The sequence below is a fragment of the Neovison vison genome, chromosome 13 (assembly GCF_020171115.1).
Source record: "Neovison vison isolate M4711 chromosome 13, ASM_NN_V1, whole genome shotgun sequence".
Classification (NCBI taxonomy): Eukaryota; Metazoa; Chordata; class Mammalia; order Carnivora; family Mustelidae; genus Neogale; species Neogale vison.
The window spans coordinates 114,559,059-114,572,474 of NC_058103.1; the positions used below are offsets into that span (position 1 = coordinate 114,559,059).

At 35.4% G+C, this 13,416-nt stretch overlaps 1 protein-coding gene across 7 annotated transcripts in view; it reads right to left on the reverse strand.

Moving 5' to 3' along the window:
• MYO9A (myosin IXA) overlaps positions 1-13,416 on the reverse strand; it is a 321,690-nt gene that overhangs the window by 202,902 nt on the left and 105,372 nt on the right. For all 7 annotated transcript variants that reach the window (XM_044231266.1, XM_044231267.1, XM_044231269.1 and 4 more), the window contains 2 exons: positions 9,891-9,988; positions 5,026-5,152 (listed from right to left, as the gene is read on the reverse strand). In XM_044231266.1, the coding sequence (XP_044087201.1) occupies positions 5,026-5,152; positions 9,891-9,988 (225 nt within the window). The remainder of the gene's footprint in view (positions 1-5,025; positions 5,153-9,890; positions 9,989-13,416) is intronic.

A 13,416-nucleotide genomic window follows, 5' to 3' on the forward strand; every position in this document is an offset into this window, starting at 1 on the left:
GACATATTAATTAAGTAAAATGGTAGAACTAATAAATCTAAAAGCCAATTACTTGAATATAAAAAATAAAAGACAATTCTCACTAAATCACAAAAATTAAGAAACACAAACATTAAGAAATACAAAGTCAACACCATAGAGAAAAAGGTTTTAAACATTAACATAGCATTTACAAAGAATGCCAAAAAATAAATTGTAAACATTTAATCAACACATAATTTCCTAGATAAACACAAATCATCAAAATGAACAAAAGCCAGACTTGAATCCTTTTTTTTTTTTTTTAAGATTTTATTTATTTATTTGACAGAGAGAGACAATGAGAGAGAAACACAAGCAGTGGGGAGCTGGAAAGGGAGAAGCAGGCAGGGAGCCCGACACGGAGCTCAATCCCAGGATTCTGGGATCATGACCTGAAAAATGTGCAGACATCTAATGACTCAGCCACCCAGGTGCCCCCAGACTTGAAAATCCAAAAAAAATTAGTTAATACAAAACAAAATTCTGGAAAGACATCAAATATAGTTGATCATAGGGTTAATCTCTCTCAAATCTTTAAGGAACATACTGTTCTTTGCTAATGATTCTTCTCTAAATGGCAGAAAAAAATTTGAAAAGATAAAAAACTACCCAACTCCTTTTAAAGAGTTGGCTTAATGGTGGCACTAAAACCCAATAATGATCATACATAGATCTACATACAAAACATACTAATCTTGCTTATCTTTGATAAACATCCTGAAGAAAATATTACTGAATTCATGATATTTAATCAACTACCTCTATAATTTCCCAATGTCCTCAGTTGTACATATATGACTTTTAAAATAAAAAAAATAGGGGCGCCTGGGTGGCTCAGTGGGTTGGGCCTCTGCCTTCGGCTCAGGTCACGGTCCCGGGGTCCTGGGATCGAGCCCCGCGTCGGGCTCTCTGCTCGGCGGGGAGCCTGCTTCCCTCTCTCTCTGCCTGCCTCTCTGCCTACTTGTGATCTCTGTCTGTCAAATAAATAAATAAATAAATAGATAGATAGATAGATAAATAAATAAAATTTAAAAATAAACTTTATTAACACAAAATAACTAGGAATGAGTTCAATATCTAAGTCTACAATGTTTCTCTTTACTCATTTAATTGGAAAAGTGATATATGTGTTAAAAACCCATTCTTCATATTGTTTCAACAGATGTTAAAATATATTCAAAATATATAAATCTGTTAAAAACTGAATGATGATTCAGTTTTTGATAATGATGGTTCTAATAGTTCTAATATACTCCAAAACATGCAACAAAAATATGCTCCACAATTACCCACAATTAATGTACTGGAGCTTGTTCATCTTTCAATAATTTCACAAGTATATAACTCAAAGAGAATTCAGTAAACAGAATACTCAAAAATATTCATTGCTGCCTGAGGTAACTACAAAATTATAAAAATAATTGGAAAAATGAAATAATTTCAGAAACATTTGTTCTTAAAAACTAAATCTATATTTATCATTGAACTGAATCACTTTGAGAAGGAAAGGAATTAAATCTTAACTAAAGAGTTTACATTTTAGTTAAACCAGTTGTTGCTCATATCTTTGAATTCCATCTCAAACAAAAGCCTTAAGGTTGCAATTATTATTACCAATTTTAATCAATAACAGGGTATCATTTTTTAAAATTTTTTACTTAAATTCAATTAACATACAATATATTATTAGTTTCAAAGGTAGAGGTCAGTGATTCATGAGTCTTCTATAATACCCAGTGTTCATTATGTCACATGTCCTCCTAAATGTCCATTACCCAGCTACCCTATTCCCCCACCACCCCCTAGAAACCCTGAGTTTGTTTAGGAAATCATTTTAAAAAATAATTTCTGACGGGGCACCGGGGTGGCTCAGTGGGTTAAAGCCTCTGCCTTCAGCTCCGGTCATGATCCCAAGGTCCTGCGATCGAGCCCCACATGAGGCTCTCCGCTCAGCAGGGAGCCTGCTTCCTCCTCTCTCTCTCTCTGCCTGCCTCTCAGCCTACTTGTGATCTCTATCTGTCAAATAAATAAATAAAATCTTTAAAAATAATAATAATAATTTCTGAGAACTAAATACAAGCAGGATACTATAGTATAGGTCCTATCAATTACTTGTCTAGCTCCTCAACTTTGAAGATAACTTCTTCCCACGTATTATCAAACCTCTATTCCTACTAGTGCAGACTAAAGATAACAAGAAGGAACTTAAGGGGTGCCTGGCTAGCTCGATCAGTTAAGCATCCGACTCTTGATTTCAGCTCAGGTCATGATCTCAGGGTTGTGGGATCAAGCCCCACAATGGGCTTCTTGCTCAGCAGGGAATTTGCTTAGGATTCTCTTTCCCTCTGCCCCACCCCCTCACTCATGAGTTTTCTCTCTCTCTCAAATAAACAAAATGGTTGAGTTTTTTTTAAGATTTTATTTTATTTATTAGACAAACAGAGAGGGATCACAAGTAGGCAGAAAGGCAGGCATAGAGAGAGGGGGAAGCAGGCTCCAGAGAGCCAATGCGGGGCTCGATCCCAGGACCCTGAGATCATGACCTGAGCCGAAGGCAGAGGCCCAACACACTGAACGTCCCAGGGCCCCTGGTTTTTTGTGTTTTTTGTGTGTGTGTGTGTGTGTGTGTGTGTGTGCGTGTGTGTTTTAAAGAAGGAAGTTAAGAAGCTTGGGTTCAAGGGACGCCTGGGTGGCGCAGTTGGTTAAACGACTGCCTCCGGCTCAGGGCGTGATCCTGGAGTCCCGGGATCGAGTCCCACATCAGGCTCCCAGCTCCATGGGGAGTCTGCTTCTCCCTCTGACCTTCTCCTCGCTCATGCTCTCTCTCACTGTCTCTCTCTCTCAAATAAATAAAATAAAAAATCTTAAAAAAAAAAAAAAAAAAAAAAAGCTTGGGTTCCAAAGTAAGTTTTGGTATCAAATCATATTGTTGATGTAGTCAAACTTTGACACTGGTAAGCCTATTTCTCAGAACAGGATTTCTCCTTTTTCATCAATACTTGGCTCCTTTTAGAATTACCTGAATTGCTCTTAACTGCTCTAACCAAAAAAGGAATATTGCACCAAGACCAGAAGCCTTGGTACCTGCTGAATGCCTGAACTTGTAAGTAAAACCGCTAGCTACAATGCATTATTATTACCACAATACCAAGTGTTTCTGTTGACTAAAATATCACCTAAAATGCCTGACTGAAATACCAACTGTTCCCTGATCCTCATGACCTTCAAAATTACCACCTTCAGATACCACATTCCATCCACATCCTGGTAGAACTTCTTTCCAGCAAGTGAGTCTAGTTTCAGTTTAACGTATCCCCTTCTCCTGCCCTGTCTGCCAGACTAACTCATTTCACTAAAGTTAATAAGCAACACCCAGGCATGTGCAAAATAATAAGCACTGTAAGGTTAGATAAATAAAAAAGAGACATCTATTGCTCTCAAAGAGCACTGTCGCCTTATAAAGGACACAAACTAGTAAACAATTAACTCTGTGCTACAAAATCAAAATTAAATTATGCTAAGTAGACACAAATGTTCTACCCTGATGGGAGTCAGTTTAGATCATTTAATAAGGTTAAACACTATTAAAGTGGCAAATGAATCAAGATTTGAAAGATAAGTAATACTTTACGGAAAAAAAGCAGGCTACTCATAACTGCAAAAACAATGGAAACAACCAAGATGTCTTTCAATAGGCGAATAAACAAACAAACTATGGTACAGCCACACAATGTCATACTACCCAGCAATAAAGGGAAATGAGCTATCAAGCCACAAAAAGATATGACTGAACCATATATATAATGCATCTAACATACAAAATATATTTTAATCAACTATTTATGTTATCAGTAAGGCGGCTGGTCAACAGTAGCCTATTAAGTTTTGGGGGAGTCAAAAGTTACACCCAGATTTTTGACTGCCCAGAGAGGCTGGTACTCCTAGCCTCTGCACTGTTCAAGGGTCAACTGAATACTAGAATTGAATAATTAAGTAAATGAACAGAAAAAAGGAGGTAAAGAAAGATAAGGAAAAGATAGCTTCCTCACTGTTAAAAAGGGAGTTTATAGATAAGGAGAGAAGGCTAGAACGATACATGTGATAATGTATTAGTTAGGAACATCAGTAGGACCTCATGTTTATCTTCATATAGCTATAGATGCATATAGAAAAACATTTGTAGTATGTGAATATACATGGGTTAGTAAACACACATATATTTTCTTGCTGAGAGGAGAAGGCCTATAAAAAATGATGCCCCGGGACGCCTGGGTGGCTCAGTTGGTTGGACGACTGCCTTCGGCTCAGGGCGTGATCCTGGAGTCCCGGGATCGAGTCCCACATCAGGCTCCCAGTTCCATGGGGAGTCTGCTTCGCTCTCTGACCTTCTCCTCGCTCATGCTCTCTCTCACTGTCTCTCTCTCTCAAATAAATAAATAAAATCTTTAAAAAAAAAAAAAAAATGATGCCCCTTTCGAGATGAATCTGACAAGTGAGCTGGGAAAACATTGGAAATCATCACTCCTAGAAGAAAGAATAAGGTAATAAAGATCTTGATTACAGGAAGAAGCATGGGAGGAGATGAAGACCCCTGGCTCTTACTTAGACATGAAGGAAAAAATAGTACCTTTTTCTTTCCACTCATCCAGATACCCCATCTTCAGATAAATAATCTAACCAAAATCTTAGTATGAGAAGAAATCTCAAATACAGAAGGAGAAAAACTATTAATGTCTTAGATTATCATACAGTCTAGAGTGAAAAACTGATCCTATCCAGAAAATTGAGGGATTATGGATATCCAGGCCAAAGGGAGGCAGGCAAGAAAAACCAAACCTTCCAAAGATTCTGGCACAATCGACCGCAAAAATTCCATCTTTTGGAGAAACACTATTAATAAAAAGCATTGGCCCATTTACACCTAGCCAAATAATTACACAAAATTATAAAAGTGAGAAGTTACCCAGTATTTGAGAAATGACAAGTGAAAATATAAGCACTTACTTCTAATAATTCTGAGACAATGGGCAGAACTTCAGGATTACAGATATCTATGGAGTCATCCCGGTATGTCTTCTTTTTATAACAGATATTACCCAAATGTAGTATTGCTGAGAGAAGAGAGAAAATCCTGTGAAAATAAAACCATAAATTATAGCTCGTTTATGTGCAGTCTCCAAACTTATTTCACTGCAAAATTCTAATCAAGCAAATTAACCAGTACAAACATATTTAATCTTCATAAAAATAAAAAATATGCTTTTCATTTAAAAAAAAGTAAAAATAAAAAATATGGGAATAATAACTATAATAACTAAATTTCATGTGTACTATGTCAGGCACTGTGCAAAGTGCTTTATAGAACCTTACTTTCGGTACTGTACCACTGGACATAGTTGTTTGAAGAGGATTTGCTATTGCCTGAATCTGTACACTGTTTCAAAGTCCATACATTTCTAAATGCTTTTCATCCTGCCTGGAATGCCCCTTCCCTACATTGTCTATTTCAGATCTACTGAATCAGAATCTTTAAAGGAAAGGCCTTGGAATCTGTATTTTCTTATAGCCTAGATCATTTTTTATGATTAGTTATATTTAAGAATTGGTTTCCTATATCATACTACAGGGCCCTTGATAAATGCTTTGAAAGTAAACAGTATGGGGGGCACCTGGGTGGCACAGTGGGTTAAAGCCTCTGCCTTCAGCTCAGGTCATGATCTCAGGGTCCTGGGATCGAGCCCCGCATCGGGCTCTCTGCTCAGCAGGGAGCCTGCTTCCCCTTCTCTCTCTCTGCCTGCCTCTGCCTATTTGTGATTTCTGTCTGTCAAGTAAATAAAATTAAAATTAATTAAAAAAAAAAATCTACAACTGGACCCTCCCCTCCACTCTTCCCTTCTGTCTTAGAGGAACACATGACCTTCTTCCTGTCAAACTAAACCCCTTCTTGTGCTTTGCATCCCAAGAACTCCAGTTTACTCAGGAACTTTATTATGCCTATTTCTTATCTCTTACCTGATCTAGAAGAACTTTCTATCAAAATGGTATCTTCATTTTCTCTTAAAGAACCCATCCTAGATTACACATCTTCTCCTTACCTTCACAAACAAGCTTATTAAACTGTTAACTTACACTCCTTTTCTTCATTTTGTCATTCCCTATTTACTCTCATATCCGGACATCTGACCCCATTAAAATATCTCAGAGAAGTTACCAAGGACCACCAGATAAGAAAAGTGTATTATAAAGAGAAATGAGCTATCAAGCCACAAAAAGGCATGACTGAATCATATATATAATCCATCTAACATACAAAATGTGTTTTAATCAACTATTTATGTTTTGGTTATCGGTCAACAGCAGCCTATTAAGTTTTAGGGGAGTCAAAAGTTACACCCAGATTTTTGACTACCCAGAGGGGTTGGTACTCCTAACTTACCTGACCTCTCCAAAGCATTTAATACAGCTGAACACTCCATCTAAAAGCCCTTCTGGGAAACACACACACACACACACACACGCATCTTTGTGTCTTGTCCAACTATTTCCTTATGATAAACCTGTTCTACCTATAAAATTTTAATTATGTGTTTTCTGAAAACAACAGACAGCCATATTATGGCTGAAAATTAGGAAGTATTTTCTGAAAATTAGGAAGTATTCTAAATAAAATAAAGACACCGCTTTAGGAACTAAACAGCCATACTTTCAAAGGTCCTGAATCAATATCTAACTGATCGATCTAATTTTTCAAATAATTTAAAATTTTAAGTGTTTGAATCATTAACATGACTCAAACAAAATTTTAAAGGAATAATTCATAAAAGTACTCTGGGTGATTTAGAGAGGAAACACAGTATCAACTGAATCATTATAAAGACTAATGGAAACCAAAGGATATAAAAATGAAAATTCATGGGCCACTTATTAAACACCATATTTAGTAAGAGTTTATATATGGTTGTTAATTATATCCTTTCAGAATCTGCGGTTCAACAAATCAGTACGTTAATGTTTTCTCAAACACAAATATGTGATACTTAGTCTCCAACAATAATAAATGTTAAATAAACAATACTGTGATAACTCAATACAAAAAAGAGTTACAAATATGAATAAAAATCCCTATTCACAAAATGCGTAAAATCTTGCATTAAGAAATAAAAACAGTAACAAAAAATCCCTATACTATAAAGCAGGGTATCCTAAAATACTTAAGGTAGACACAATGCACAGTTAAGAAAAATTTCATTAAGGGACGCCTGGGTGGCTCAGTTGGTTGGACGACTGCCTTCGGCTCAGGGCGTGATCCTGGAGTCCCGGGATCGAGTCCCGCATCAGGCTCCCAGCTCCATGGGGAGTCTGCTTCGCTCTCTGACCTTCTCCTCGCTCGTGCTCTCTCTCACTGTCTCTCTCTCTCAAATAAATAAATAAATAAATAATCTTAAAAAAAAAAAAGAAAAAGAAAAATTTCATTAAATAGGTAGGACATGGGGCCCATGGCTGGCTCAGTAGGAAGAGTGTAGGATTCTTGATTTCAGGGTCATGAGTTCAAACCCCACATTAGGTGTAGAAGTTACTTAAATAAATAAATAAGCTTTAAAAAATAAAAAGGGAGAACATGATCAGTACTCAAAGCAAACAGGTTTCCATTCACATACCAAATTTTAGGATGCCTGCAAAGAAGAATTCTGGGTTAGATCTGAGTGCAGTCGAAAAGATTGCTGTGATTTATTAGCACAGTCAATCATGGTCAAAGGAGAGGGGAACAGTAGTATATATGTATATATGTTATGTTATCAAAAAAAAACTGGCATTATTTCAATGAGTAAAAAAGAGATAAAGATGAGTCCTTCAAGGAATGGGGAAAATACCGGACATTCAGAATACAATATAATGCTTTAGAGGATCCTATCGGTCTAGCTAAAACGCAAAACTTGTGTTAGGGAATATCTGATGATAATATCTAAAAAATACAGAAAGGTCAAATTACAGGCCAGGTTACCAAATATATTACATATATTTTCCAGTGGTTTCCAATATGGGATACACTGGTATCAGAAAGTATAAAGGACACACAACCCTTGGATGTATGAGAAATACATTTTATTTCCAACTTATTTTATCTAAAAAAATTATGTTTCACTATTTTTTAATATATAGACAATCAGGTGTGTCACATGAGGTATAGGAGGTATGCTGAAGAAAGAATGTAAGTAATGTAGCATGGAGGAACTATAGAGTTACTCTCATTTACTCAGTAACTTTTAGTGAACTGAAGTTTATGTGACCAATTAAATGGGCTTGCATATTTACATTTGGTTTTTTTTTAACTTTTCTTTTTTTCTTTTTCAAGATTTTATTTATTTGTCAGAGAGAGAGAGAGAGAGAGCATGCACACACGCCCAAGCAGGGGAAAATGCAGAAAGGAGGAGAAGCAGGCTCCCCACTGAAGAAGGAACCTGATGTAGAACTCAATCCCAGGACCCTGGAATCATGACCTGAGCCTAAGGCAGTGCTTAACTTAACCAACCGAGCCATCCAGGCCTTTATCTTTCAAAAAAAGTTTGAGCGCCTGGGTGGCTCAGTGGGTTAAACCTCTCTGCCTTCAGCTCAGGTCATGGTCTCAGGGTCCTGGGATAGATCCCCACATCGGACTCTCTGCTCACCAGGAAGCCTGCTTCCCCTCCCCCTACCCCTGCCCCCACCTGCTGCTCTGCCTACTTGTGATCTCTGTCAAATAAATTAAAAAAAAAAAAAAAAGTTTGGCAAATAATCTGATAATTCCATATTCATAGTAATCACAAACAAGAAAATAGCACAGCTGTTATTCTACTTTTAGTATGGCATTAAAAGTTGACAATATAATCAGATCTGAAATAACTAATTCCCTTCCCCCAAAAATAGTTCTGCTAATATTTTTTTTCTGGTGACAGTCAAGGTTATTTGTGTCTTTAATTTTACTAATTTTTTTATGTTATGTTATGTTAGTAACCATACAGTACTTCATTAGTTTTTGATGTACTGTTCCATGATTGTTTGCATATAACACCCTGTGCTCACTGCAATATGTGTGCTTTTTCATACCAATCATCAGGCTTTAATTTTAAATAGCTTGTTTTATTTTAAATATAATTTGCTTCATTTTTATCTCAACCTTTTTACATTTCTATTTTGTTTATAATGAAATATGTTTAGCATCCTAAGAGACTCCTCAGGAAACAAACTGAGGATTGCTGGAGGGGAGGAGGTGGGAGGGATGGGGTGGCTGGATGATGGACATTGGGGAGGTTATGTGCTATGGTGAATGCTGTAAATTGTGTAAGCCTGGTGATTCACAGACCTGTACCCCTGGGGCAAATAAGACATTATATGTTAATAAAAAATAAGAATAAATTAATTTAAAAAATATATATGTTTAGTGTAATAGTACAGACACTAATTTAGAGATGGAAAATTATATTTTACTGATAGGTATGCATGCCTTAATAAGATTAGAGATCAATGATACAGAAAATAAGAAGCTATAAAAATAGTGTCATAAAGCAAGTTTCTAAGTAAAGTCTATGGACAGACTTCAGGAACACCATGAACTCCTGCAACTATATGCAAACATTTATGGACGCACAGTTTACAGGAAGAAGAGCTCCAACTTTCAAGAGATTCTCAAAGAATTTATAATTAAAAAAGCAATTCAAAGCAAGTCTTTTAGAAAAATAAAATTTCAAATCAATGCTTATTAACAAGGAGGTATTAGATTTGGAATATTTGTTAGAAAATTCTTTCAAAGGACCAAGGAAGAGGAACTTGTGAAACACACATTGTGATTTTGTTCTCTACCAAAGATATAAGAATACAGTAAACAAACTCACTGTCTTCGTGTCTTGGGAAGAAATCCTACCATTTCCATGGCCAGTTGTAAGCGTTCAAAATCATGCCTCAAATCTTCCCCCTCCACCGAGAAGCAATCCTGCTTATTTAAGAAAAACAGGGAAGAAATCAATATTACCTTTTGAAAAGTCAGGTAAGCCACTCAGAAATATAGTAATTCTTGGTAAATATACCTGCGTATAAAAATTAGAGCTGGTGAAATATTTGGAGAATTCTTGTTACAGGTATGCAAACTAAACACATACCTACCTAAATACCAGTAAGTTACTTTTTTCTCCCTTTCACAATCACCAAGGCAAGGATCACAAAGTAACTTAAGATAAAGAGCTAACAATATTATAAAATATTCTGATACCAACTTTGACTTCGAGTGGTGGTCAAGAGTTCTTAAGATCCAAAGCACTTAAGAGAGCCCAATTTCACAAACAAATGTTATTTATTCAACAAATATTTAAATGCCTACACTTATCCTGCAAGGCACTAGATGCTGAGATACAAAAATAAATTTTAGAAGAGGCAGTAATGTAGTTGAGAAATGGAGTTTAGATATATATAATATAAACATGTTTATCTCAATATTAGATATAATAAAAATAGTTCCTAATGAAATTATATAAAGAACATGATTATCAGTAAAAGAAAGTATATGTGAAAATTAAAAATCTGCAAAAAACACACATTAGTTGGTAAAGATAGCTGTGAACTACCAAATATTTTTAGAGTAAACTTTGCATTTCAGCTCCCAAAAAAGTCAAACACATAATCTTTTATCTTTAAAATAACAAGTTTTTAAAGCCTTTTACTATATGTTCTCACAATCCCTTATATGTACATTTTCAAAAACCTCCTCACATGTATAATTTTTTTAATGTCTGACTGTGGAATGTTGCATCAAGTACTCAATAAATGTATTAACTGTTACCTGTTTTATTCACTGCTGATCTCCAGCATCAAATCAGTGCCAAGAAGAAAGTAATATATAATCACTGAATTACTGAATAAGTACTGAATTAAATCAAACATTCCTTTTTGAGAAAGTATTCATTTTTTTTTTTAAACTATCAAGTATCAAGCATGTAAACCTGCTTTTGACCCTGTAAGAATGAGTTAATGAGTAATGCAGATATATAGCATAAAATTAGATATTAAACCCAAGGAGATAATAATGTGTATGTATATATAATTATATATTCATTCAGTAGAAAAGAAAACAGGCTCAGAGGTTAAATAATTCACCTAAATGACAGGGGTGGCAAAATGAAAATCTTTCCAGTTCTAAATCCTCTACCCTCTGTCAGGCAACACCAGTTGCTTGAGTTTATTTAATAGGATAACCTTAACAGGAATTAAATCAATATACAACAGGCAACAAGGAGTCCCTTGTTAAAAGCAATTTCCTCATCACAGTTCCCCTTGGAATCATCTATACAATTCCATTATATATATGATAATATAGGACAAATTACAGAACAGTACCTAACAATCCTCTCTTCTTATAATGCTAAGCCACACAAGTTCTCATCACTCAGAGGTGAAAAAAAGTTTAGTTTGCCCCCAAATATACTCTGAGGAGCTAAGAGGAAAAAAACAAACCAAAAGATCCTCAGATTAACTGCTTGCTTTCATTAACTTGTGAGAAAAGGCAACAGAAATTATCCGAAGTTCAAACAATAACAGATTGAAAACACAGTGAATGAGAGGCTAATGAAAGATACAAATGAAATAAAGGAGTATGGCTACAAAATTCTTTAAGGAAAAGATGGATAATGATGATTTCGATGGTGGCAGCAGCTCTGGGAACATGTACTTTATACTTTACTAAATACTAAATACTCTATCAACTGTTTAGATGCATTGTCTAATGTAATTCTCACAAAAGTTAAAGACCATTTTTATCTCATCAAATAGATGGTGGAAACAAAAGAATTACGTGACCTACTCAGGTTCTCAAAAACTACTAGTAAGTGGATCAGCCAGTATTCAAGTCAGGTCTGTCTGCTTCAGACCCCAAACTCTGAAGCATAACTGAGACTGTCTAAATAACAGCAGATCAGTTCACAATGCCATGACAAGTTCTGTACAGGCAATCAAGTCTTACATTTGCCATATGAGTTTTACCAGTTTCCTACCTACTTCCCAATGAGACTCAGTCACTCGATGTTAACAAGTGAAAGATGGAATCTTCTCAAAAACAGCAAAACAGTGTAAATTTTTTCTACTAAAATGTATCAGAATCTATAAATTTAAATCTCTAAAATTTTCCAAAATGTTAAATCTGAAACCATAAATTACTTGATATATAATGAAAAGGTAATGCAATTAAACCTTGTATGAAGGAAAAAGTTTAAGTCCATAATTTCTGATCCTTCTCAACTCTGAAACAGTCTAGTGTTGTAATTAGTGGAGTATGTAATCACACACAGTGAAAATTAAAGTCATAGTTATTTAAAGCAAGAACCAGAACATGTTTCCAGAAGGAATAATTAATAAATTAGTTCATTAGTTAATTTACAGATAGAGATGAATGCATGTTTTAAGCCTTTACATCTGACCTCACTACAAAGGGAAGAAAAAACATTTTTTGTGTCCTTTGATTATAAACTTGTCCTTATAAAATATAAAAAGAAAGCTAAATTTACCTGTTCATTTTATATTACATCATATATGCCCTTAAATCACTCAATTAAAACATAAAATAATCTTATTTATAGGAATTTAAATTCTTAATTTTTGGAAAATTATATAAAGACTAGAGCCTCTATTGCAACTAAAAAACTTTCAAAATGTACATGCAGTCATCATGTGAAAAGACTGTTACTGTTAACTGACACAAAAACAGGAAGGCTATACCTTTTTTTACTGAATTTATTTTTTTATTTAACACCCAGAGAGAGATAGTGAGAGAGAGAAAACAATCAGGGAAGAGGGAGAAGCAGGCTCCCTGCTGAGCAAGGAGCCCCAAATGGGGCTCAGTCCCAGGATCATATCCTGAGCCAAAGGCAGTTGCTTAACTGACTGAGCCACCCAGGTGCCTCAAGGCTATACCTTTTTAAGATAAAGATTACATACTACTCGTAACATGTGAGTAATAAAATCACTAAAAAAAAATACACCTCAAGAAAAAAACCTGTAGTTCATAAGAATCCATCAGGAATGCAATCAATTTATTGTCAAAATAAATATAGACTGGGGCGCCTGGGTGGCTCAGTGGGTTAAAGCCTCTGCCTTCGGCTCAGGTCATGATACCGGGGTTCTGGGATCGAGCCCCGCATCGGGCTCTCTGCTCCGCAGGGAGCCTGCTTTCTCCCCTCTCTCTCTCTGCCTGCCTCTCTGCCTACTTGTGATTTCTCTCTCTCTGTCAAATACAAAAAAAAAAAAAAAAAAGATTTTTTTAAAAAATAAATAAATAAATAAAAATATAGACTAAACATTAGCAACAAAAGAACAAATTTTTTAAAAAGTGAACTGACTGGTTTTTAATCCACAAACCATACACATACAAAGTCA